Raw genomic sequence first — 25,623 nt, forward strand, 5'->3', positions numbered from 1 at the left:
TGTGATTTAGGAGTTCCCCCTTAGCATCGTCTGTGCTGCCTCCAGGCTGTTAAGATTCTCCAAGCCTCTCCTGCTTCCTTTGAGAAATAAGGTCAGCATCAGCCACGTCATTGACCCGAACTGATTGCATCTAGTAATTCTGTCAAGAATAATACTGTAAAATCATCGGGGTTTTTGCCCTTTGAGCAGCTGGGAAGAGAAGGAAGAAAAGAAGTGAGGAGCAGGACTTGGTGTACGGGTGGTACTTGCGTTACCCCTGTACTGCTGGTGTGGGGCTGGGTCCTGAGGGTGTTTTCTGGTGCTGGGAGGTACCGACGTCGAGGGAGCCTCGCTGGCGCGCAGTCAGGGCCTGGGCTGCCAGCCAGCCCTCCCTGGAGAGGGTTGTCCCTTCCCTGGCTGGAGGGCCAGTCCTTTGGCAGCTCCTTCCTTTTGAAGCGCTCAAACGCTCTTAAATAACAGAGCACAGCGAGAAGCACTCTCGCTCCCTGCAAAGTGGATGCTGGTGATGGAGGTTCCTCAGCAACTGAGGAGATGGGAGGAGGGTTTATGTTAGGAGTTCCTCCTTTCAGAGGAGAATTAGGGTACTGCGCTCCCCATTTGTGGCTATCTGGTTTCAGATTGTTACAGGCGTGTTTCTATGTACGTGGCTGAAGGTGCTTGCTGGCTTGGTGAAGCCACACCACAGTGTCTGCTGCGTCTGTAGCCTCAGTGCAATGCAGAGCATGAAGGCACTGATGAGTGTGTGGAGCAGAGGCAGGGACGTGGGGAACTGAGCTGTGAAGGTGGCTGAGGCTAGCCCTATTTGTGGTCCAGTAAGTGTGAGGAGCTCACAGGAGCTCACCAGTACGAGGTGCCACCTCCTTGGTGTGGTCGTGGCAGAAAGGGGTCCAGGTGATGGCGAGAGGATGTGCATCCTGTAAGGTGGGTGTTGCTGCCTTGGGGGCTGCTCGATCGTCTGATCTCACAGGAGGGCAGGTCTGTGGTCAGACATCCTCCTTTCAGTTTTCTAGGTCAAAGATGATTTTCTACTTCAGCCACTTTCCATGTATCTGGGAGTTGATCTCGGATATTGCGTTGGCTGCTACTTAGCTGGTCAAATTTCATGTTTTGAAGGAGATCACAGCAGGTCCAAAAGCCAGACTTCTATCAGTAGTCTATTAATTTTAATTATTTAATTTCATTGTATATTGCCTTTTGTTGTTGCTGTTGCTATCAGTTCAAGACTAAGACTGGTTTAACCTCTTGTATAAGACAAGATTTCACCATTGCTCCCATATCCGGTGGGATAAGAGTGTGCCAAAGATCATAGAATCATAGAGTTCTCTAGGTTGGAAGGGACCTTTAAGACCATCTAGTCCAACCATCAACCTAACTCTGACAAAAAAACCCCACAAAACCAAACCAACAAAAAAACCAAAACATACCCACATGACTAAACCATGTCTCTAAGCACCATGTCAACACGTCTTTTGAACACCTCCAGGGATTGTGCCTCAACCACTTCCCTGGGCAGCCCATTCCTGAACCAACCTGAACCTCCCATGGTGCATCTTGAGACCGTTTCCTCTTGTCCCATCGCCTGTGACTTGGGAGAAGAGACTGACCCCCCCTGGCTACACCCTCTTTTCAGGGAGTTGGAGAGAGCAAGAAGGTCTCCCCTCAGCCTCCTTTTCTCCAGGCTGAACACCCCCAGCTCCCTCAGGCTCTCCTCAGGAGACTTGTTCTCCAGACCCCTCACCAGCTCCGTTGCCCTTCTCTGGACCTGCTCCAGCCCCGCAATGTCTTTTTTGTGGGAAGGGGCCCAAAACTGGACACAGCCCTCACCAGTGCCTGGTACAGGGGGACAATCACCTCCCAAGTCCTACTCATCACACTGTTCCTGATCCAGGCCAGGATGCTGGTGGCATTCTTGGCCACCAATATGTTCTACTTCTGCAGCTCCTGGAGTGCTGGGGCTTCAGTCCTCATTTTGGAACCTTTCAGCTGTAATGTTTAATGAGATTGCACTAAGGTGTGCCATGAGAAAATCTTGAGTGTAGCTAGGTCCTCTGTATTGAGTTCCGTGGTATAATATGAGCACAGCAGGTTAGTTGTTGTAGGGTCTTTACTGGTCATCAATCTGATCTTTAATCTTGGAGTCTGGAGGGGAGAGAGATTGTATTATAACTCTTGCATTATAAATCTCTCTGCTGTTACTTTTGAAATGATATTGTTTCTGTTTTGTGAGACTATACAACCCTGGGCAGGGGAGTCCCATTTGCAGGATGGAAAAATAAGGTGTGTGACATAGTTGGGACCAATTTTTGGTTGCACCCAAAAGGCTGGTGGATGATGCTTTTCTTGCATCTCTTGGTGTCAGCCCAGCTGCTTGTACCTTGACAAACCTTTGTTTTTAAGACTAAGCATACCACAAAAGACTGCATGCGTCAGAAGAAGTGAGGAAAGACCCTTTTAGTGAATGGGAAAGCAGTAACCTAATGTGTCATTGTCTATGGCGTTGTCAAACTCAGCTTCCTTAAGACAGAGTAGTAAGCAAACAGAAAAATTAATACTGAGTCAAAAATAAATATTGGAAATGTGAAATTGATTCATTTTTGTGGGGTATTTTTGTTTGGTTGGTTTGGTGGTTTGTTTTTTTTAATGGAAAATATAATGCCCATAAAATAGACCTTTTGATAGGATTTTTCCAAGCAGTTCTAGCTTCTCTGTTGTGTATCCCATTGATAGAGAAGTTGTCACTCTGACACTCTGACATGCAAGTAAAATGTTCCCTCATCCTTTCTCTGAAAACTATTTGGTCTGCTCATCCTAACAAATTCCGAGGAATTTAAAAACCTTTTCTCCACTTCTGCAACAAACAGTAGGCTAGGGAAACGTGAGGGGATGATGTGTGCTGTCTCTGCATCCCCCTCAATCACCCCAAAAGTTTGTTTTTCTTGGCTCTTGTTAGTGAAGCTAGATGATCTCCAGAGATCCCTTCCAACCCCATAGCATCCTGTGATTCTGTAGCTCTACGGAGTCAGTCTGGCTTGGACGCCTTCTTTCCCTGTTTTCAGCCCTGTCTGTTTCTAGTATGGCTCTTTGGTTCCTCCAGTAGATATGTAGAGTTCAGCTCTCTCATTTGCCTGTTATTCCCTTTAAAAGGAGCGGTTGGTGCACAGTGAACCAGACATTGCTGGATCCGTGGTGATCCCTGCTCTGTTGCTCTGGGAGTTTATGCTGATGGTTAGAGGTTTACTTGAATGATGTGATAAGTGTTAACACTGGAGAGGAATCAGTGTCGGCAGGATATATCATGTGTTACCCGGGACAAAAGAAGGAGCCTGGGCTCATCCACCTTCCTTGCAGGACTGGAAAATATTTTCCTGCTCTGCAGTGCATACTGAGGTGCATTAAATTCTGGGCACCCCTGTGATGAACCTTGGTGCTGCTGACTTAGGAGATTTGCTTCTATTTCTGCCAGACCAAGTGCAGGTGGCTGTGTGAGAGCAGACAGTGTCCACCATCACTGTTAGTCATTCCTCTAGAGAGCTCTGTTTTCAGAAATTTTGTTCTGTGAGGGTTATCTGTACCCACGAGGTGTGAAGCTCCTCTTTGCCAATTTTATCCTTGCCATTTGGGAGTGTATGGGGGTCACCCCTATTTTTTAAAAAAAAAAAAAGTGAGATTTCTGTGTGATGGCCTGACTCAAACTTCAGGGATGTTTTGCTGTGATTTGTGCTAAAAACTAGCTAGTGAGAAAAAAAAAAAAGAATAACTGAAAGCGAGACCTTAATTAAAAGTGTAACTAAAAATAAGAAAGCTACTCACCAAAAAAGAAATACTTTCTTTCAAGGACAGGTTTACCTACACTGGGATTGAATCTCTGATCCCTGAAATTATATTCTGTATCACTGTCTTAAATTAGATTAAACGACAACAAGTGCTTAGGTAACAGCACTAACAGTTTCCTATTTTCTGTGGTTTAAGGCCAAAAGGTGATTTATGTAAGAAATAGGCATTTACGCCAGCACTGATGGGATTTTGAGAGAGTGAAACAATTTCAATAGCATAAGATGTAATATAGAGTAAATACCTGTATAATTCACCCAACAGACACGCATGGATCTTTGCAGAGAATTGCATGTGTGTAATGTTACTCCTGCTTCATTTATCTGACAAATTGGAACATTATTAACCATATTTTATTTTTTTTTCCTCTAATCACTATTTCCTCTAGCGAGGTTGAGATTTGTTCAGCACTTCTAGGAAAAAGAAGGAATAAAGTTCCTTATTTTGTATGGAGCCTTGAATGCCAGACAATTTGAGCCATGGATGCTTGATTTTATTTTTTTTTTTTTTAAAACTAAGAGTGTGCATGAGAATATCCATAGAGTTTCAAATATTATCAAATGTTAAGCGAGATTTACCACGCAAAATCCTGAGAAGAGTCTTTGCCTTGAAAAACAATCTTCTAATGTTTCCTTTTACTTTTTCAGGTGGATTTGGAGCCCGAAGGCAAAGTGTTTGTCGTCATAACTCTTACAGGCAGCTTCACAGAAGGTAAGGGAATTATTTTGGCTTGTTTCCATGGAGAGCTGGACTCTGGTGTTTGCTCCTGCCCTCGGTCACCAAATGGGATGCGTCAGGAGGGCCACAGGCTGTTGCACACTGGAGATTTCTTGGGTGGTGAGGGAAACCTGGAAGGGGCTGTTTGTGCCCCTCTGCTCTGCTGTTGGACTCAGGGAGCTGATTTGTGCTTGCTCTGGTTTATTTATATGAAGTTGTCCTTCAAACAGATGGGTTTTGTCACTTGTACTTGTCACCTGGGTTCCTTGAAGGGCAAGCTAAGGAGCATGGAGAGCATGTTTTAAATAGAACATCTTTGAAACATCTGGGTGATTTTTATTCTATGGTGATGTCCATCTACTTCATGTGCATTTCTGTTCCCCAAATTCACTTTGCATGGGAAACTTAAAAGTTTTTTAGTGCTACAGCTTGCCTGTAAAAGCATCCAGCTGCTTTTTTTTTTATTTTTTCTGTAACTATATTTTATAGAGCGATGTTTTTAATTTCCCTGTTGTTTATTGTGATAACAGCTATGAGCGTGGATGTGAGCTCTGCTGGATGGACCCAGGAAATCTGGGATGGGGGAAAGCTTTTGGTTTCCTTTGGGTGGTTTATACCCCGGGAGTCCTCTGCTCTTATTGGGATAGCTGTGGCCTTTTAAAGCATTTGAGCCCAATCTAGTCTGTCATCAGCCAAGCCACACTTGAGGGCTCAGCAAGGGTTTGCAGGGAGATGGTTTCCTCTGCAGCATGCCCTGTGGCATGGAAGCAGTGGCAGGGTTTGGGGACATCCTCCCCTGTGTGTACCTGGGGCTGCTCTTACTCCTAGGGACCACGTGTAGGGCATAATCCTGCTTGCAGGAGGTGTGTTAGGAGGGAAACATGAACAGAAAGCCTGGCTGGCTTTGACTCCTAAAGAAATGTATGGTCTTGGAGGGATGAAGAAGACAAGGCACTGCAGCAGGGCAGAGAGGACCAGAATTCCCTTTTCCAGTGAAGTTTACTTTCTGTGTAAAGCTGGGCAGGCCATACAGCATCATTACAACTTTCAGGTCTCTATCTGTCAAGTAGCAGTGCGTGTTTTTCTCTGCCTGGCTGTTAACTATGGGGAGTAGGAACTGCTTTCACATTTTATCCATGTAGTAGACCCTGGGGACAAAAGGGTAGCGTAGTGGAGTCAGTCTGAACTCTGGGGAGCATCTTCCCTTGAAAAGCCTCTGAGGGTTGCACTAAGCAAAGGTTGGAGGGTCAGTGCCTGCTGCTGGTCCTCACGCTCCCATCGTGTGATCTATCTTAGAGAGGCTTTATGTCGAGCTAGTTGTTTTGTTTATGGAAATAGCCAAATTCAAGGTCTCAGCCACTGTTGTCTAACTCCAGTAAAGTAAAATCCCAAAAAGGGGCAAAAGAGGGGGGGAAGGGGTAGAAGAAGGAAAAAACCCTCAAAACCCAAGCAAACAAAAAGAGCCAGAGATGTTAGGTCCACCCAAGGCTGAATTATTTTGCTGTCCTAGGAAGCTTACCCAAAATAGACAGTCCCGGTGGTGTTATCAGTGTAGACTTGCTTTGGCTTCTGGAGTGGTTGGGCTTTTTTTTTTTTGGTTTTTTGTTTGCTCAATAGTTCTTTTGACCAAAAGTTTAATTTGTTTTTGCTTACCTATGGTGGGGACGGGGGAGGAGGGTGGCACTCCTGTGAGGTGTTCAGACAGAAGCATTTGTGTACTGGCAGGATGAGGGTAGTACAGAAAACGTACAGCTGGAAGGAGGTTAGTCCTTTGTAGGTTCCTGTATGGCTGTTCTGTCCAGAGGTGTTAACCTGCGGTTTTGAGGCAGGGAAAATAAATATGCCTGTTTCATGGGTGAAAAATACATGTAGTTTTTCAGGAAGAAAAAGGAATGGAGCAATAGGAAGCGAGGAAAATCTAGCAAAATTATCCCTGCCTATCTTTATTTTCCTTGCTGAATGCAGTTGTTGCTGTGCTAAGCTATATCTGATTATATTAACTCCCCTCATTCAGCTGACATTTCCCGTGTAAAGTGAACCAGTACAAAATTGAAATGCAAATCTCCTTACCTCGGGAGGAGATTACCTTCTCGAGCAGGACCGTGTCTCTGGGGGTGGTGCTGGGTTCGGGTGGCCCCGCGCTCAGCTGGGGTGCAGGGAAGCACCCTCTCCTCCAGCCGTCTCCCTCGTTGACCCAAGAGATGTTTCACTCCAGGCTGTTCTATAGAGAAGGTGAGGACTGACTTCTGCCTGCCAGGTTTCAGGCATTGCTTTTCCCCTACCACCTCTCTCCCTCAAAGGATTTTATTCAGCCTTTCCTGGGTTTTCTTTATTTGACGCTGTCTGATAATGGGATTATTTATTTTTTTAAGTCATCAGTATTATGATTTCTTTTCAAATTTCCTTATTCTTTTTAATCTGGTTATTACTATGATTTGTCGCTGATGGTGTCTTTAGCGTTTCTTACCTCTCTCTCTGTGTCTTTGTGTCTCCTTGCCTCTTTCTCATTTTTTTAAAAAAAAAAAAAAACAAACAAAACCAAACGTGGCTTTTCTGAGAGATCTGACTTTGTGGTGGATGTGCCTCATTCAAGAAAAAGAGGGATGTTTCCAGCTGAGGGGCTGGGATAATGTGGGACGTACAGTGTGCTGTGTGTGGGACCAAGTGAAGCTGTAGCTGTGGAAGGCGGTTCAGCGCTGCCGAGCCCTGTGACCACGGGAGCTGTGGTTGAGCTGACCTGTCAGTGTCCTGCCTCCTTCCCTCCCTGGGATGACCCATGTGTGTGCCAGGATTTCTGGGTTAATCCAGAAGATCTCAGCTTTTGTTTTAAGACTCTTTTAAAGGAAAATATCTGCTTTATTGTTCTCTAAAATGGCTAGTGTTGTCTAGGGTGTAAAGTTCCCTAATATTGTTCTTCTTCTCCTAACTTTGGCCATAACTGGTTCCAAGTAGGCAGCTTCCGAGTAGGGTCTTCTTCCTCACCGCTCCTGGAAAGCACCTAGGAGCACCCTGTCACAGAACCACAGAATGATATGAGGTTGGAAGGGACCTCTGGAGATCATCTAGTCCAACCCCCTGCCAGAGCAGGTCCACCCAACGCAGGTTGCACAGCAGCGTGCCTAGGAGGGTTTGGAATGTCTCCAGAGAAGGAGACTCCACCACCTCTCCGGGCAGCCTCTGCCAGGGCTCTGCCACCCTCACAGTGAAGAAGTTCCTCCTCAGGTTCTATTCAAGTTTGTGCCCATTTCCTCTTGTCCTGTCCCTTGGCACCACTGAAAAAAGGCCCCGTCTTCTTGACACCTTAAAGGGTTTTAAGTATTTATGAGCATTGATCAGATCCCCCCTCAGCCTTCTCTTCTCCAAACTAAAAAGGCCCAAGTCCCTCAGCCTCTCCTCATAAGAGAGATGCTCCAGACCTCTAATCTCTGTCAGGAAGACACCAGTGGCTGGGGGCCATTGTGGTTCTCCAGCACAGTGTACCCCAGTACTGTTTCCTTGGGCTCTCCCAGGGTGTCATCTAGGTTGAAGTTGGCCTGGTGCCTCTGGGAAGACACTGTATTTGGGGCTTGTGTTGTTCATAGCAAGTGACTGTGATGCTACCAGCATGTCCCACTGGGTGCTACACGATTGGTGTCAGTGGCACGAATTCAGACCTGCTCTCCACTACTTGTCTCTCTTTGCTACTGAATACTGGTTCCAGCTGTGAAAGGGCAAGCCATGAATTACTTTCCTCTTGGGCAGGGGGTGATTGGTTTGAAATCCAACCCCCTATGGTTGGACTCGATGATCTCAAAGGTCCCTTCCAACCATGAAGATTCTACGAAATAAAAAGCCTTGCAATGAGTGTGGGTGAACTTCTCCTGTTGTTGGTGCTTCTGGACACCCGTGAGGAGTTAATAGAGATACTCAGGAGCGGATGAACCATACGTGGGTCGGGGTGTTTTGCTGCAGCAAGGGCACCTTGGACATCGCCAGGCCGCAGGTATGTGCCCGAGGGGTGGCAGGAACCTCTCTCCCTTTCAACACTGGAGTCCCAGAGCCAGCTGAGTCCCTTCGCGGCTTTGCCTGCAAGGTGTGTTGCTGTGCCCTCAGTTTCCCACCTCTCTTGTTATTTACTCTTTTTAGGCTGGAGCACAGATAATTAAATTAATACAATGTAATTATTTGACTGAATTAATGAATGAAATAAGCCCTGTAGAAAATGAAGTGCTTCTATTTTAGTGCTTCTTGCAATTTGCCTTTTTTAAAATTTTTTTTTTTTACATTGTCACTCAAAGTGATAATTCTAGCTTGACATTCAAGTTTAATTTCATCGTTGTGAGGTAAGTAATGGTTGTTTCTTTTCTTTCAGTGTCAGGAAAGACAATGACAAATTTGAGTTCTGGGCAAGAAATAGAACAGCGAGAATATTGAAAAGCCAAGTGACTTGGTAGAGCAGATATAGCACCCATTGCTAAATATTTAATATTGGTAGGCTTTGCAGCAGCAAGGGAGCCTGAACCTGCCTCTGGAGCAGGAAATGCTTCTTGGGTTTGCGACTGTCGCATCACGTGTTTGGGATGGCTTGTTCTCGAACATCATGACTCTTTGACTTTTGCTGTCGTTTTTCTTGCTGTCGTTTTTCTTACTGTGTTTTTCTAACACAGTAATCTATAGCTTAAGAAATAGCATTTCCTCAGCCAAGCACCTGTAGGGATCTGCAGCCTTAAAGTCTCAAATGCTATGTAGGCATTGTGCTTAAGAAGGACCTTGCTCTGTGCTGTAATGTAGCTCCTCAGCCCTACAAAACTTCTATTTACAGATATGTTATTAGGTTCTTGCACAGAAGGGAGAAAAAAAGATGTTTACCAGTCCCCTGTAAATGGCAATAACTGTTTTCAGCCTGTTTCCTCTAGTTAAGGGAATAATTATTGGAAACTAGGAACCAGGAATGAAAAATGCCTGTTCTCAATCCCTGGCTGGTTGGGCCACTCTTCTGTTTCGGGTTACTAGCCCAAACAGAATTTTAAGGCAAGTAGTAGATGCTGTTCAGAGAACCTCCTAATCTGTATAGGCAATATCAGTGCAGAATAGGGTAAAGAAAGTTTTGGTATCTTTGGTTCACAGTCTGAGAACATGGAAGTCTTTAATGTCTAGCCCAAAGTCCTGTGTGGCAGAGGGCAGCAGCAGCAGACATGTTTTTCTATACCCCTGTATTTTTTTCCTGATGCCTACACTTTTCCCAGTGCTTTACACTTGTCACATTTGTGCAGGCTGCAGGCAAGGGTGTTCTAGATGTGCTCCATGTTGGCTCAACTCTGCATTTCCAGATAGGAGTAGGTGAGAACAATATCGAGTCCAATGGGAGAGAAAATACACCCTAAAAGAACCCTGGAGAACACTGAACCCTTGCAGAGACCCAGAGACCAGGAATGTCATCCACGGATGCTGTTCATCTCTGCTTGGGTGGCAGGTGAACTTCAGTGGAAGCCTTGTTGGAAGATGTCAGTCGAGTTGAAAAGTAAAAGGCAATTCCAGAGGCTGATCTTGAAGTCCTCAGCAGGTATTGATCTCCTGGAGGTGGGACTCTGCAAACCTGCACCCAAAGGGAGATGTGTCAGCCAAGCCAACAGGAGCAAGAACGGCTCTATCCTTGTCATCGAGTCCCTGTGAGTTTAGTGCAAGATGTCAGCAACACTGAAGATCTCAGGACAGAATTTCAAAGTTAGAGAGACCATGGAGAACCTCTTGGAGATCCTTTGCACAGGGAGGAGCATTTGGGCATTCCGAGAAATGTCCTTTGGGCTAGGAGATGCCATTACGACAAGGGGGCTGTGCTGCATCTTCCTGAACTCTGCCTTTCAGAAGGGGTCACTGTAATGCAAGGCAGCCTCGCCTTGCAAGACAGGCAAAGTGAATGAACTTGGGGATAATGAATAATTATTACTGTTTACGGTAGGAGGATAATGTGAGCAATTTTTATTTATTTTTTTTTTTTTAAAGTGAAGCCTTCAGACTTCATGACTTGCCAAGATCTGCCAACTGCTTAGATGATCAGATCCTGTAAAAATGCAACAAACAGCAGTATCAGGGTTAACTTTACTTCCTCAGTGGGCTGTGTTTTGGCTGGGCTCTGAAAGCTGGATATAAATATGTAAGCTTGCAATCTGCTCTGGGATTTCAGTGTTCCTGGCTGTAATGAGGAATATATATTTTTTGCTTTATTTTTAATGTGATTCCTGGAATAAGTGACGGTGCTCTCGGAGGATCTTAAATTTATCTCCTTGGCCTTGGAGGATAGGGCTGTGCTGGGGAGGGTGTTTGTCTGCAGCAAAGCAGGGTGGCAGATGTGGGCTTGAAGGAGCAGAGGACAGCCCTTCTCACTGGCCACCCTGCCCTGCGCTGGCCAGTGCTGTTCTACGGCCATCTCCCTCCCCACTCACTGCACCCACAGGCACCTGGATAATGCCCTGGACCAGGATGAAGGAGGATGCAGCTCATGGCTGCAAGACCAGGACAGGCTGGAGAGTTGGGCAGAGAGGAACCTGATGAACTTCAACTTCAGCAAGTGCAGGGTGCTGCACCTGGGGAGGAATAACCCCCTGCACCAGGACAGGTTGGGGGGAACCTGCTGGAGAGCAGCTCTGAGGAGAAAGACCCAGGAGTCCTGGTGGACAACAGGATGCCCATGAGCCAGCAATGGGCCCTTGGGGCCAAGAAGGCCAATGGCATCCTGGGGGGCATCAGGAAGAGTGTGAGCAGCAGGTGGAGGGAGGTCATCCTGCCCCCCTGCTCTGCCCTGGGGAGGCCCCATCTGGAGCACTGGGTCCAGTTCTGGGCTCCCCAGTTCCAGAAGGACAGGGAACTGCTGGAGAGGGGACAGCAGAGGGCTACAGAGATGATGAGGGGTCTGGAGCATCTCTCTTATGAGGAGAGGCTGAGGGACTTGGGTCTTTTTAGTCTGGAGAAGAGAAGACTGAGGGGGGATCTGATCAATGCTTATAAATACTTAAAGGGAGGTTGTCAAGAGGAAGGGGCCAGTCTTTTTTCGGTGGTGCCCAGGGCCAGGACAAGAGGAAATGGGCACAAACTTGAATAGAAGAAGTTCCACTTAAACATGAGGAGGAACTTCTTCACTGTAAGGGTGGCAGAGCCCTGGCAGAGGCTGCCCAGGGAGGTGGTGGAATCTCCTTCTCTGGAGACATTCAAACCCACCTGGATACGTTCCTGTGGGACCTGCTCTGGGTGGCCCTGCTTTGGTGGGGGGTTGGACTAGATGATCTCCAAAGGTCCCTTCCAACCCCATATCACTCCATGATTCTGTGATTCAGAGATTGTGTGCCTGAATTCCCCCAGGCCACAATATGCGAGATAGCTGACTGCTGACATAGGTGAACGGTCGTCCAAAAGCCCCAGTAGCTTACCTAGGGTCACCCTGTAAATCTGTAGCAGAAACCAGAGGGAGAAACAAACAAACAAAAAAAACCCCCACAAAACCAAAAGAAGCCAACAAAGCCACACAATTTTTGTTAATTTATTTTTTAACATCGCCTCCATCAGCTATCAAATTAGGCTGTGTCCCTTTTAATATGCAGGTCTGTCAATTCTGGGTGCTGGAGGAAGCTCCTAATTTAGGTGGTACCACCACAGGCAAGGGTTTTGCTTGAGTCTGGGTGTCTGGAAGTCTGGTCTGTCAGGTGTCCAGAAGTCCCTGTTGCCGGGCTGCTGTATGGGGCAGAGCTGGATTTATCGTACTGGGCCTATTGGCATGAGAGGATGCATGAGCTAATAAGGTGCTGTTGTGCCACCGTGCTTAATTAGCTGTGTTTACCTGGAAGGTATTCATGCATCGCATCGCTAGTTCTTGCTGGGGGGAAGGGGAAGGCAAGGTTCCCTCTGGCCCTGCAGACAGGAGGAGAACCAGCAGCGTCAGTCTGCTGCGTGTTGAGGATATTGGGGCAGTTGATCCTGCGCTTTGATGGAGTGGGGTGGAGTAAAATGAAGCAAAATCTCGCTGATAGCCAAGCAGAATGAGCTCTTCGGCCTTAGGCAAGCTGGTGTGGAGCTGTAGGGCACAGAGTCCATCTTCCAGTGGGGCCTTCAGAGGTGAATCCTCACACTCACAATATACACACCTCTGGTTTGGGTTGTTTCTGAGTGTGCTCAGCATAAAATGCTGAGTTTCCTGCTCTTCAGCGCCAGCTGTTTTTTTGTTGTTTTTTTTTTTGTTTTCTGGAGTGCTTCAGAGAAATGATTCAGTTGTTTTCCAGAATGAAATGTTGAATCAAAATAGAGCTTTGAGCAAAGAGATCCTGGTGTTGTTTTGCCAGGGTGACCTCAAGCTTGGTAGAGGAGAGAGTGGGAGGGCTGAGAGCCTCTACAATCCCCGTCTGCCTCCTGCTGTCTTTGGGAAGATCTACCCATTTGTGATCTTCTGGGAGAAACTGCATGAGATCAGCCAGGTTTTGGGGGCTGTGGACACCACCTGCACTGAGGAGCCTTCCACCTCAGTGACTGTTCATCCTGGTGATGCTGACCGTGCAGATATGGCACCAAGGCAGTTTCATAATAGAGGGTAAATCTGTCTGCCAGAGTTTTCACAGAATCATGAAATTGACCAGCAAAGTCCACTACTTGCTAGAATCTGGAACCAAGTTTTAAATCCCAGCATCTTAGCTCTTTCCTGCTGTCTGGCTGTCAAACTTGTGGAGCAAGTGTGTCTGTCCATCACCAGTACTGGGTCTGCATGCAGAACACCATCCTTTCTGGGAGGTATTCCCCTGCTGGTGGTCTCCTTTGACCCTGGAGCTGCGTGTTTGCTGTGCTGGAGAACCAGGACCCTGGAGGGGAGAAGGCTGCTTCAGTTCCAGTGGATGAACTTATTTCCAATGATACAGGTTTTATTTAGAAAACTTAAGAAATCAGCTTTAAAAACAAAAAACCTTTTCATTTTAAGGACGTCATTAATGTTACAAAATCAAACTCTCAGAAATGAGGAAATGCTGAATGTTCTTATCTAAAATTTGTCCTTTCTATATGCTCACAATCTGGACTTGCAGATTGGCAGGAACAATGGCAGAAAGACGTTTCTTCTCCAGCCTGTCCAGCTCGGAGTGCTTAAGTGATGGGTGAGGGATCTGGGCCTTCAGTCTGGTCCTACACATGTAATTTCACCTGCCTTGTCTCTCGTCCTGTGTTTCACATACAGGGGTGTAGGCAATTGCAGGGCGGTGGTAGGAGTATGTGGGGTAAGGCAAGGAAAAACAAGTCTGAATTCAGAGCCAGGCTCCAGTGTGACACCCAGAAGGGCTGATGGCAACTTGCACATCAGGGCCATCGCACACCTTATCTATGGAGGCGTCCTGTGGTCCTGCGGTGGAGGCGTGGGGCTGGCTCCAGCAGCACACGTGGCTTTGAGCTGTGCTGTAAGGAGGGGTGCAGAGCCTGGATGCCAGTGAGACAGACCCCGGAGAAGGCACAACCAAGTCTGGCTGATTTTCACCCCAGATTGCTTATCGTGCCCCACGTTGTGCCAAGGCAGCTGTTTGTGGGGTGCGTGGCAAACCAGATTTGGGAACTGCTCGGGCTGGAAAAGATGTGGAAGGGAGTGCTGGAAGGAGGACACAGGGTACAACTGTACAACTGCAGGTTGACTTTCATCTGGTGTCGTTTAAGCCGAAATGAATACCCTCCCCATGTGTTCCCTCTCCATTGAGGGACTGGGATAAAAGATGAAAGGAGGTACAGGTTTAGGTCTCTCTGACCAGCTGTTGGAGGAACTGACTGTCTTCCTGCTCACCCGCCTCTGCTGGTTACTAATTGAGAGGAGTGAGATGGGAGAGCCCGTGGGGAGGCAGTAATACTTACTTATTACGGCTGCTCTTATACCTGGTGTGTATTCTCATTTGTGAGAATAAATTGGTTGGTGGAGCTGGTGACCATTATGGAGCTGGTGAAACCAGCAGGGTCCTCCTCTCTGTGTGCACAAAGAGATCCTGAGCCAAGGCAAGCAACACCCTCGCCATGTGGCACCCAGTGCTTTTAAAGCTGTTTGTGCATGCCTTTGGTACATCTGCTTTTGAAATCTCAGACATGTAGCTCAGGAATAGAGAAATATGTATTTCGGTGTGAAAACCCTGTTGGGGAGGAGACAGGGAAGGGGGGGTAGATGAGGTCTGGCTGTGTCAGCTGCAGGGGAAGCTGTCAGGGACAGCTGTCTTTTCCGAATCACTGCTCCTCCTGGCCTGCAGCCTTTGGGAAGTCCCTCTGAGAAATAATAATAATAATGATAATCCGCTGGCACTGGGAGGGTGTTGTGCGTGGCAGAGCAGTAATCACGGAATCACAGAACTGTCAGAGTTGGAAGGGACCTTCTAGAGACCATCCAGTCCAACTCTCCTGCCAAAGCAGGGCTGCCCAGAGCACATCACTCAGGAGCATCCACGTGGGGCTTGAAGATCTCCAGAGAAGGGGACTCCACACCCTCCCTGGGCAGCCTCTGCCAGGGCTCTGCCACCCTCACCCCAAAGAAGTTCTTCCTCAGATTGGAGTGGAACTTCCCATGGTCCAGCTTGTGCCCGTTGCCCCTCGTGCTGTCACTGGGAACCACTGAAAAGAGTCTGGCTCCAGCCTCCTTCAGCCCACCCTTTAGGTACCTATAAGCATTACTAAGGTCTCCCCTCAGCCTTCTCTTCTCCAGGCTCAAGAGCCCCAGCTCTCTCAGCCTTTCCTCATCAGGGAGATGCTCCAATCCCTCCATCATCTTGGTTGCCCTACGCTGGACTCTCTCCAGCAGTTCCCTGTCTCTCTTGAACTGGGGAGCCCAGAACTGGATGCAGGATTCCAGAGGTGGCCTCCCCAGTGCAGAGCAGAGGGGGAGAATGACCTCCCTCCACCTCCTGGCCACACTCTTCCCTACGCAGCCCAGGATCCCATTGGCCTCTTGGCCACAAGGGCCCATTGCTGGCTCATGGAGAGTTTACTGTCCACCAGGACCCCCAGATCCTTCTCCTCAGCAGTACTTTTCAGCAGGTCCATCCCCAACCTCTGTTGGTGCCTGGGGTCTGCAGAAGCGTTTGAGGATGGGCTCTGTGATGAAGCCATGGGCAATTGCTGGCCTGGACATTGGGCAGGGTCTTTCCTTGCTACATTACCAAGATGGGGCCTGTCTTGATGAGAAGTGTGCTGCCTTCGGGCAGGTATCTTCAGGGTAGCAATAAGCTCAGAATGCAAGAGGCTGAATTTCTTTTTTTTGACAGATGCTTTGCTGTGGCAGTGTCTTGCTCAGCCCATGGTGTGTGGGAACCTGCGTGGGAGAGCGACATGGTAAACAACCTGCTTTTTAAGGCTGTTGCAATTAGAGAACTTATTAGCAAGCTGCCACATGGAAATCTGAGGAGTAGCCGGGATGGGCTGAGTAATCAGGGCTGGGTATGCGGCTGGACCACTTGGGCTGGGTCTGCGCAACTGCCGGGTGACCAGTTGACCAGGAGAATCCAGGTGTTGCAGGGAGGTGATCCAGGTGTTGGTCATCCTCCCTGCTGAGCTCAAGGTCGGTGCAGCTGCAGGGACTGGGGAAAGGCCAGGACATTGCACGAGAGCAGTCGAAGGCCCTGATAGCAGGAAAAGGGGAGTGCTTAACTTGTCCTGCTTAATTAGCTCTCCTGTGGAACTTGTTCCTGTCTAGATTCCAGTTGAGCTTTGGGTTCCAATTTGCTTTCTGACTGAAAGGTGCAGTGCACCTGGTGAGGAAGGCTTGAGTTCTGTCCTAGGGATGGCTGCTGTGATGAGGAACGTGGTTGCCATTTGTGGAGTTGCTGCAAAACTTTCAAGTCCTTTTGGGTACAAGCTGCTTCGTACTCGCGTTTCAACCAGCTTTCTGTTGATCCTGGTTTCTTAGTACATTGTGTCTCATAGAATCACAGAGTAGTTAGAGTTGGAAGGGACCTTAAAGATCATCCAGTTCCAACCCCCTTGCCATGGGCCTCCCACCTCCCCCCAGACCAGGTTGCTCCAAGCCCCATCCAGCCTGGCCTTGAACTCCTCCAGGGATGGAGCAGCCACAGCTTCTCTGGGCAACCTGTAAATTCATGTCACACAAAGAATATTTTCTTGGTGCGCCTTCTTTGAGACAGATGTTAAGCCTGTGTCTCTGGAAAAGTTGCTCTGCTTAAACAGCAAGACATGAATTTTAGTAAGATTTAGCTGACTGTAAAACCTTGTACGGACACTCTTGTTTTAATACCAAAGTGGATGATTTTCATTCTTAAGCTGGCCGCGTAGCCCCAGAGAAGGATGTCCCTGGAGAATCTCCTTAAAAATAGCTTCAAACTGCATCTGGTTAAAAATAGGTTGAACTTGGAGCTCGTGCTTCCCTGTGTGTGGGTAGGGCCTCCTAATAGCATGTTGTGATGCCTGCTGTGGAGCCACCTACGAGCATGGGAGTTGCTGATGGTTGCACCAGCCCTGAGGCGCTGGGAGCAGGGGAAGGTTCAGGATCTCCCTGCCGTTTGCCCAGTCTGCCCATTCTCCCCTTCTTAAGGGTTTTGCTGGGAGTTTTGACCTATAAAAGTAGTTCTACTCCGATAGTACTACTGCTCTGTAGCCAGCCTACTTTGAAATGGTCTAAAACTTACGGTGCAGAGGGTTTCTGGTGCATGAATTGATCGTGGAAAAGATCAAAGTTGCTTTGTTAGTTTTATTTTCCTGTTTTTAACGAATAATGTGTTTAAATGGTTTCCTTCCCTAATTTTTCTTTAGAGTTCAGTGGGTGGGAAGGACTAACAGGAGGTTTTACAATGGAAATTCACTTGCCTGAGCACAAGGAAATAATAATGATTATAATTGGCAAGGGAGGAGGGAGAGGAATCAGTTTGTTAAGGCTTTAATGAGCAATGCAGTAAGAAGTACGAGGTACTAGTATTATTGGCACATCTTAAAGGAAGGAGGAAGGTTGTCCCCATCTTACGATAACATGGAGACTGGAAGCAGATGTGCCGTTCTGTCTGCAGCTGAGGGTGGGAGCAGTCAGTACTACCTGTTTCTCACTGCTTGTGTAGGTCAAATTTTTAATAATAGGGGGGTTTATATTTTTTTTTTTCTCCGTTGCCTGCTCTTACCTCGGGTCGAAGTGCTGGGACTGGGTTATGGAGAGGCTGCAGATGGAGTCGTGCCGGCAGGTCTGAGGAGGGGGCGGTGGGTTATGAGTGTCTTCACCCACCTCTGCTGCTGCTGGAAGACCATGTGTGACCACATCCCGAGGGAGGCAGATGTCTGCCATCTCACTAGATGGGGCCTGACTTATCCATCTTGCTTTTCCAAACCGCGTGGGTGCTGGGTACCTCCTGCTGGGTGTGGGGCAGATGCAAACTGGCCTTCCAGTTACAATGCCTGACTGGGGCTCCAAAGGGCTCCGTTCAGCGCCCAGACTTCTGTCTCCCTCAAGTCCCTCCTCTGAAATGAAATCCTTCTCTCCTGGCATCTCCTCTTTGTGCAAGCTGAGACAGTTCTTCTCAGCTATTATCACCCCAGCCTGGTCTCTCTTGCAAACAGGAATATCACGAGGTTACCGTCTCCAAACAGATGCAGAGACTTGCAGAGATGGAGTGATAACGTGGAGCGCGGGTAAAACCTTCCTTGCTCTTGGCAGAGAAACAAGCACAGGGTGAAAAACGGGGCTTTCCCCTTCCTTCTCCCACAGCGGTGGGACTGAAAAGGGCAGGGAGAGGGAAGTGGCTGTCCCCTCCAAACATCCTCCCTGGCAGCTTTTCTGCAGCCTGTGGCCTGGGAAGCACAAATGGGCAGGCGAGGAATGCTCTTCATTTGAGAACCCGGTCCCTTACGGCACGGGGTTGCTCATGTTCACTGAAGCCTTCTTATCCTCAGCATTCCATTTCTTCAGTTCATTCTTACTCGCTGCAGAAATGAATGGAAAGGCTCTTCCATTCAGATTTTTGAGCCCTGTGCAAGACACTCCCAGTGCCTTGCTTCATGGCTCTCAGCACCTCAAGCAGAGTCCTGAAAAAATTTTCCCAGAACTAATTTGTAAAAGCAGATGGGGAGAATAATATTTTTGAGCTGAGCTGCCCTGTGCACGTCTGAAAACCTGTGTGGCAACCATGATTAAAACTCCATGCAAAATAACCTGTGTGGTATTCACAACTGGTCAGTAGACTTTAAGTGGCAGCGCAATACTTGTTTTAGGAGTTTCTCAAGCTGTCACCTTCTTCCGCTCATCTTCTCATGGACCTTATGCAAACAGATAAAAAGCTGCTATTCCTCCTTCAGCCCCAGCATCAGGCTCTGCAGCACTCTCCTCTCCTGCAGGTGTGGATGTCTCCCCAGCAGCCATGTGCTGGTTGCTCCAGCTGAATTGGAACCCCTTCCCCTGGAAGGGTCCTGGACCTCGGTTCCACACTTGGTGAGGTGAACAGTGAGGTTAGCAGTGATGGATGGAGCAGAGCTGTAGCTGGTAAGCTGGGAAACATGGAGACGTGTCCTCTCAGCTTTGCTATCATCTCACCTACTGGTGCCACCAGAGCTTTAGTGTCATTGTGTAATTCTGGAAATAAGCCTGTGGTGGGCTTTTGTAGCAATAGCTGAGCGCTGTTGTGCTTACTAATACTGGTGTGTGAACTTCATCAATGTTTTCTTGCTGCTGCCATGCTGGGATAAAGGGATGTCCTAGACCTGGCAGGAAAACAAGGAAGGTGGATCTGCCCTATTTCAGCACTTGGACGAGAAATGGAGACCTTGCCTTGAGTGCAAAGTTCTGTGTGTTTCCATGCAGGGTTCATTACATGTTTTTGCATTTCCAAGACTGCTGATAAATCTGTTTTATACTCATGAGTGGGAAAACTCTTATTTTTCTTGGAGTTGTTCCTGTTACGTTGACAGGTTGGCATCTTAAAAGATGAACTGCCTGTTAAGATGGGTTTTCTGTCAAGCCCTAGGAGAAGATGACCTAGTCCTGCCAGCACTTGCTGGCTTCTTCTGTGGTCTTCATACAAAACTTTACCCAGTTTCAGAGTGGAAAAGGGCAGCTGGATCAAACATGAGGCCCAGGCAGTGTTTGATGTGCCACGTGTTTGCTTTGCGATGAGCCTCTCCTGGGATTTGAACCCATCTGATCCCATGCACAGACTCGTGTGGAAACCTCGGTGGACGTGAAGGGGAAGAGAAGCCCCGGGTGGTTAACACTATCTCTGCAGATGTGGCTGTTCTCCAGCTGGCCGTTTTGTGCATCCAGGTGACTTTTGAGGGGAGCTGAAGAGAAAACTTTGCAGTAATTAGGAAAGGCAAGGCTTTTACTCTGCAGCACTAATTCTGGGGAAGCAGAACAGTCAGCAATGGAAATACAGCTTTGGGTCGTAGTCTTTAAATTATTTTTCCTTTTCAGAGTCAGGCTGTCAGCTGCTTCTTCAGGGCCGTGTTGTTTTTACAATGTTTTAATTAGTAAGGCTTCCTATGGTTTTGACCATCCATGGGATTATGGTGATAAAACTCCTGGTTAAAAGATTCCAAGCCTTTGTTAAGGAATTTTTGTCTTAAGCCACACTTTTTCCAGCTTGGAAAATAAACACCTTGGTTCATCTTGGTTTAGCCTCTGTTTATATTCAGTAGATGCGAGGAAGCCTGCTGTTGGGTAAATATTGAGAGAACACCTACCTACTGATAGCCGGAGGGGTGTGTGTGTGTGTATTCATTCCCCCCTCCCTTGTCTACTTGATTTATTTTATATATTCTTCTCCTGAAACACCCACTACTAAAAATACCTACTCCTGCTTACCGTCAGGGCATGGGCTGGATGAGGTGAGGGGTCTGTAAATCTGCTCTCTGGCTGTTTACAGTCCGAGGAATCTGGTGGTTGGTCCCTGCACAGCACTCGTGTGGTCCTCAGCACAACAGGGACCTTGCTTGCAGTGCACGCAGGGGAGCATAGAATAACACGGGTACTGTTACTGCTGCTAATAAAAACAAGGCTTAATTAAGTTTTACTCTATTAGCATTATAGAATCATAGAAACCTCTAGGTTGGAAGGGACCTTTAAGAGCATCTAGTCCAACCAAAAACCCAACTCTGATTAAAAAAAAACCAAAACCCAAAAGAAACCCGTACAAAAGAACCCCCCACATCACTAAATCCCACTTAGTGCTTTAAGGCTTTTTACATTGCTTTTTTTGAATATCCTTATTTCTTTCAAAGAAAAATCCCATTGGCGCAGATGGGAGTACAACACTAGAAGTTGTGATGTATGAGGATGTACCCAGACGACCTGTGCCGTGCCGGCGTTACAGCAGCAGCTGATAGTGTGACAGTGACATTGACTTCCAATAGATGGGACCTGACAGTCTTTAACTACAGCCTGGAGAAGAGAAGGCTCTGGGGAGACCTTATAGCGGCCTTTCAATACCTGAAGGGTGCATGTAGAAGAGCTGGAGAAGGACTCTTTGCCAGGAAGTGTAGTGATAGGACAAGGCGAAACGGTTTTAAGTTGGAAGAAAAAAGATTCAGATTAGATCTCAGGAAGAAATTCTTTGCTGTGAGGGTGGTGAGGCACTGGAACAGGTTGCCCAGAGAAGCTGTGGCTGCCCCATCCCTGGAGGGGCTCAAGGCCAGGCTGGATGGGGCTTGGAGCAACCTGGTCTGGTGGGAGGTGTCCCTGCAGGGGAGGTCCCCCTGGCAGGGGGTTGGAACTTGATGATCTTTGAGGTCCCTTCCAACCCAAACCATTCTATGATACTGGAGGCACATAACTACACAGGGAGCATGACTTCAACGCTTCCTGCAGCTCTTCCTCTTGTCTTAGGTGTCGTACACCACCAATGTGAGGGCTTCAATGAAATTACCCCCTGGAATAAAAAATGGGGGGGGGGGGGGAGAAAGAGAAAGAGGGGATGTCTGGCTGGGAAGGGCAGGATCGGGTAAGCTCAAGGGGTAGGTAGGGCAGTGGGTGAGCAGTGCGGTGGTGCCTGCACATGTCCTCAGATGACTCGGTGGGTTATTTATTCTCCTCTCCCTCCACGTGCATAATTTCCAGTGCCACAAACATGTGTTAGGCGCGAGTGGAGAGGAGGGAAGGGGAAGAGGCTTTTTAGGTTTTAACTTTGTAGTTGCTTTTGCACATAGGCAGGCACAGTAAATACCCAATAGTTACAGATGTCCAAATTTAACCACGGATGCGGACAACTCCCTTTGAGCAATTACTTGCCTGTTTTTATAGCAGTATTTGGACATTTGAACCATTCATGGTGGTTGTTGCCTTAACGGAGATTAGAGGGTTTTAAAAGCCTGGGTGTCCTGAAGTGGTCTACCTCTGCTTTGTTTTGTAAAATACTATCTGCATGCAGAAGGAAAAAAAAAATAAAATCTATATTCTGTAGGAATACTGGTCAGAATATAAAACAGGAGTGGGGACAATGTCTGTGATGACTTTACGTCCTGTGACACCTAAGGTGAGAGGCACGAGGGGTCACCCTGTCCACTTGCAGACTTCAGTGCTGCGTTGATGGCTCCTGCAGGCAACCTCAAGCTCGGCAGATGCAATGGATGTGAGCTGAGGAACTCCTGTGCTGGTGGCTGGAGAGGCTGGTCATTAGGAGGAAAGTGGTTTTGGTAGCGGTGTGGTTCCACCATTTCAAAATCACTTGTTGGGAGCGTTGAACTTGCCCACTCTGTGGTGTGGTGCGTGGGATGGATGAGCGCCCAAGCCCTCTGGAAGAGGGGTGTATTTTGTGGAATGTGGTTGTTGTATGTCAATGCAGTAGAGCACGTGGTGGATGGTCTCCTGCAGCTATGCCTGCGCCCAAATTGTAGCTGAAGTTGTGCTGTGCTCTCTCTCTCCTTTTCGCTGGAGACAGCATTAGGAAATGGGAAGAGCAGCGCCAAAAAAGAGCTGATTGTGTATGAAAAGGAATCTAGGCCTTGCTGAAGTCAGTCTCCCGCTTAGGAATACTTAGACTTGTTATCGTGTGATGTGCGGTGAACGTAAGCGTGGGTAAGGATGAGCTGGGAGATGTGCAGCGTCGGGAGAAAGTTAGCAGAGTAACGCAGCCAAGTAGTGTGGAAAATGTGAAATTTGAGGAGTGATTTAAATACAAATTATGCTTTTTTGGGAAAAAAAAAAAAAGACAAAAGCCTTGTGGCCTGGATTTTAATAAGTGGGTCTGTAAGATGGGAGTCATTGTGCTGCATGAGAGCTGGAGAACAGGAGATGGAGGTCAACTCTAGCTCAGAGGAGTCTCAAGGCTGGCCGTGGGTGTGATCCATCAGTGCAGGCAACATGGACGCTTCCTCTACCTCCCACGAAAAAGCAAGTGCCTGTCATTTTTCACTCTTCCTCAACCATTTGAAAATACTGTCTGAAGCCAGGCAAACCACAGGGATGCACAGCGGTGTCCCATCAATGGCTCTGGGGGCCACCCTTGGGTGTCCCCTATTCCTGGTGCAAAAGGCTGGTTTGCTCTTTGCTGTGTGGGAGAGCGCCAGGGAGGCTGTTACCCCCACCTTGGTCCTTGAGGGGAACCATAAGAAAACCAGAAACCATGTGAGCGAAATTGGGAACATATTCTCTTAAACTCTGCGTGAACTTAAAGGGCTTCAGCTGCTGGGCTTCTAATGGGGCAGCTGGTGTGAAGAAAGCTGGTAACTGGGTTGCTTCTTTAGGTGATTTACTTACGGGCTCACCACCCACTCACAAACCCTTCCTTTTCCATGCCTTGCAAGTTCTCTTCTACGTGGTGAATGCCAAGACAGGATACTTTGCCAGTTGAGCTGTTTGGCCCTGATTTAGGAAAACACTGAAGTGTATGCTTAAACCTAGGTGAAGGAGATGTCCTCATGAATTTTCAGGTGGTCAAGTTCTATAATGCTGCAAGGAAATTTATTTTTGTTTTAAAAAAATAATTCTCATGTGACTTTGCAGGAGGTTTGGGCTCAATGAAGCAACTGGCTCTTGATCCTTTCTTTTGGGGAAGAAGGATGAACTGGTTGAAGTCCTTCTCAGTCATGTTTCCTACGGTGCATAATGAGGCTATTGAAATTGTGCAGTGATGATTGAATGTTTGGAAGGGATGTTAAACCCCCGCACATCAGCTCTCACTTCTGGAGATCAAAATGACATCTCGCGTCTGGCAAAGAGGCAAATTATCTCCCAGCTGCAGGGTTCTTCCATCTTGCTATCGTGTGGTTCTGGTTGCCCACTGACAGAGGCAGGATGCTGCACTAGAAGGACCAGGGTTCTGATTCAGTTCCTGTGGTCCTCCGAGTCCTGTTGACTTCAGTGAGAGTTAAACATATATTCAAGCACATCTCTAGAAAGGCAGGGTTTTCTGTGCCATTCTCTCTGTCCAGCTGCTTGAAGCTCTGCAGTGAAGAAAGCAGGTTTCTGTTAAGTGCCTGGATCAGCCCTACCTTTACATCCTTTCTTTTTTTCTTTTTTTTTTTTCATTTTTTTTTTGTTTGTCTGTTTTAATGGGAAAATCCTAATTCATAGCTTGCATTTCTGTTTTAATAACAAATGCAAGCCGTCTTAAAGTCAAGCCATGCTCCATGTGGGAGTTACACCAGCAGATAGGAGTCTTCCACTGGTGCCCATGGAGGGGACACAGGCAGAAATGGCTGGGAGAACACAGCGGGGGGGGGGAAAAAAACCCCTTGAACTCAAGGCTGGCTGTGCTTCTAAACCTGTGTGGCAGGAGCAGCGAGGGGAAAACGTGGCATGGCTCCCAGCCCTTTGAAGTGGCTGGGTTGAGTACTGACAGGATGGCTTCCCTTATCTCCACTTCTACAAAGAGGACCGGGAAATTCGCCTGTGATGTGGGACTCTTACATTTCAAGCCTCAATCACATCATTGACAGCTTTTCCCCCTCCTGCCCTCCCACCCCCAGCTGTTAACCAACAAAGCCAGTTGAAAGCAGGGGAATGCTTTGCCCCCTGTGATGCGGTGGGGTACCAGCTGTGTTTGGGTACTGCTGCTGATCCACCGCTCCAGGATGATCCCACGGATGGGAAGTTTATGGACTGCCTGTTCCTTCCTGTCTGGTGGCATCCCTGCAGGCTTGGAATAGCTGGCATGTGTCTGGCATCCAGTCGACACTTGGAACCAGAGTCTCACCACAGGAAGGACATTGAGGTGCTGGAGCGTGTCCAGAGGAGAGCCACCAAGCTGGTGAGGGGTCTGGAGAACAAGTCACACGAGGAGAGGCTGAGGGAACTGGGCATGTTTAGTTTGGAGAAGAGGAGGCTGAGGGGAGACCTCATTGCACTCTGGTTGCAATTCTGGAGCTTTAGAAGGTCAAGAGGTGGGGGTTGGCCTCTTCTCCCAAGGGAATAATGACAGGACCAGAGGAAATGGTCTGAAGTTGGGGCAGGGGAGGTTTAGATGAGATATTGGGAAGGATTCCTTTCCTGAGAGGGTTGTCAGGCACTGGAACAGCCTGCCCAGGGAGGTGGTGGAGTCACCATCCTTGGAGGGATTTAAGAAACGTGTAGACGTGGCACTTCAGGGCAGACTCTAGTGCCTGAGATTGTTGGGTTGTGTATGTTTGTGGGGTTTGGGGTTTTTTTGTTTGAGGGGTTTTTTTTTGCTTTTTTGTTTGTTTGTTTTTCCTTTTTTTTTGTGTGTGTGTGATTGGACTCGATGATCTCTAAGGTCCCTTCCAACCGTGAAGATTCTGTGATTCTGTCTTGAGGACACACGCTGATGCACACTCTCCTCTAGCAGGCTCCAGTGTGTGTCCCTAAAATGCGCTTGTTATTTGCTTTCCAAAGGAAAGGCCCTACTAACTTGAAAACTTGCACATTTAATTTCTTTCCTAGGAGCCGAGTGTGCCCCAGATGAGGCTTCTTTGATCTGTGAAGCTCAGCAGAGTCTGAGCTGGTGTGTGCAAGGATCTCGGGGACCAGCTGGCCGTGACTCGCAAGTCAGATGGCTGCTGCTGCGTGGGGATGGCTTTGCTTCATCCAGAGCTCAGTTCGGAGAAATGACTAGGAAGTTGTTACGTGGCTGAATTAAGCAAGTTTAAAAAACCAACCCTAAATTAAGTTTTGAAACAATTGAGATTTGAATGCTAGCAGTTCCTGGGTCTGTGCTTCCC

General features: G+C 47.8%; 1 protein-coding gene across 1 annotated transcript in view; it reads left to right on the forward strand.

The window, feature by feature from the left end:
- The window catches only part of PRKCH (protein kinase C, eta), a 134,485-nt gene that overhangs the window by 36,398 nt on the left and 72,464 nt on the right, over positions 1-25,623 (forward strand). Inside the window, exon 2 of the mRNA XM_014966572.1 lies at positions 4,479-4,542. Coding sequence (XP_014822058.1) covers positions 4,479-4,542 — 64 coding nt within the window. The remainder of the gene's footprint in view (positions 1-4,478; positions 4,543-25,623) is intronic.

This window comes from Calidris pugnax, unplaced genomic scaffold (assembly GCF_001431845.1).
Source record: "Calidris pugnax isolate Ruff unplaced genomic scaffold, ASM143184v1 scaffold74, whole genome shotgun sequence".
Lineage (NCBI taxonomy): Eukaryota > Metazoa > Chordata > Aves > Charadriiformes > Scolopacidae > Calidris > Calidris pugnax.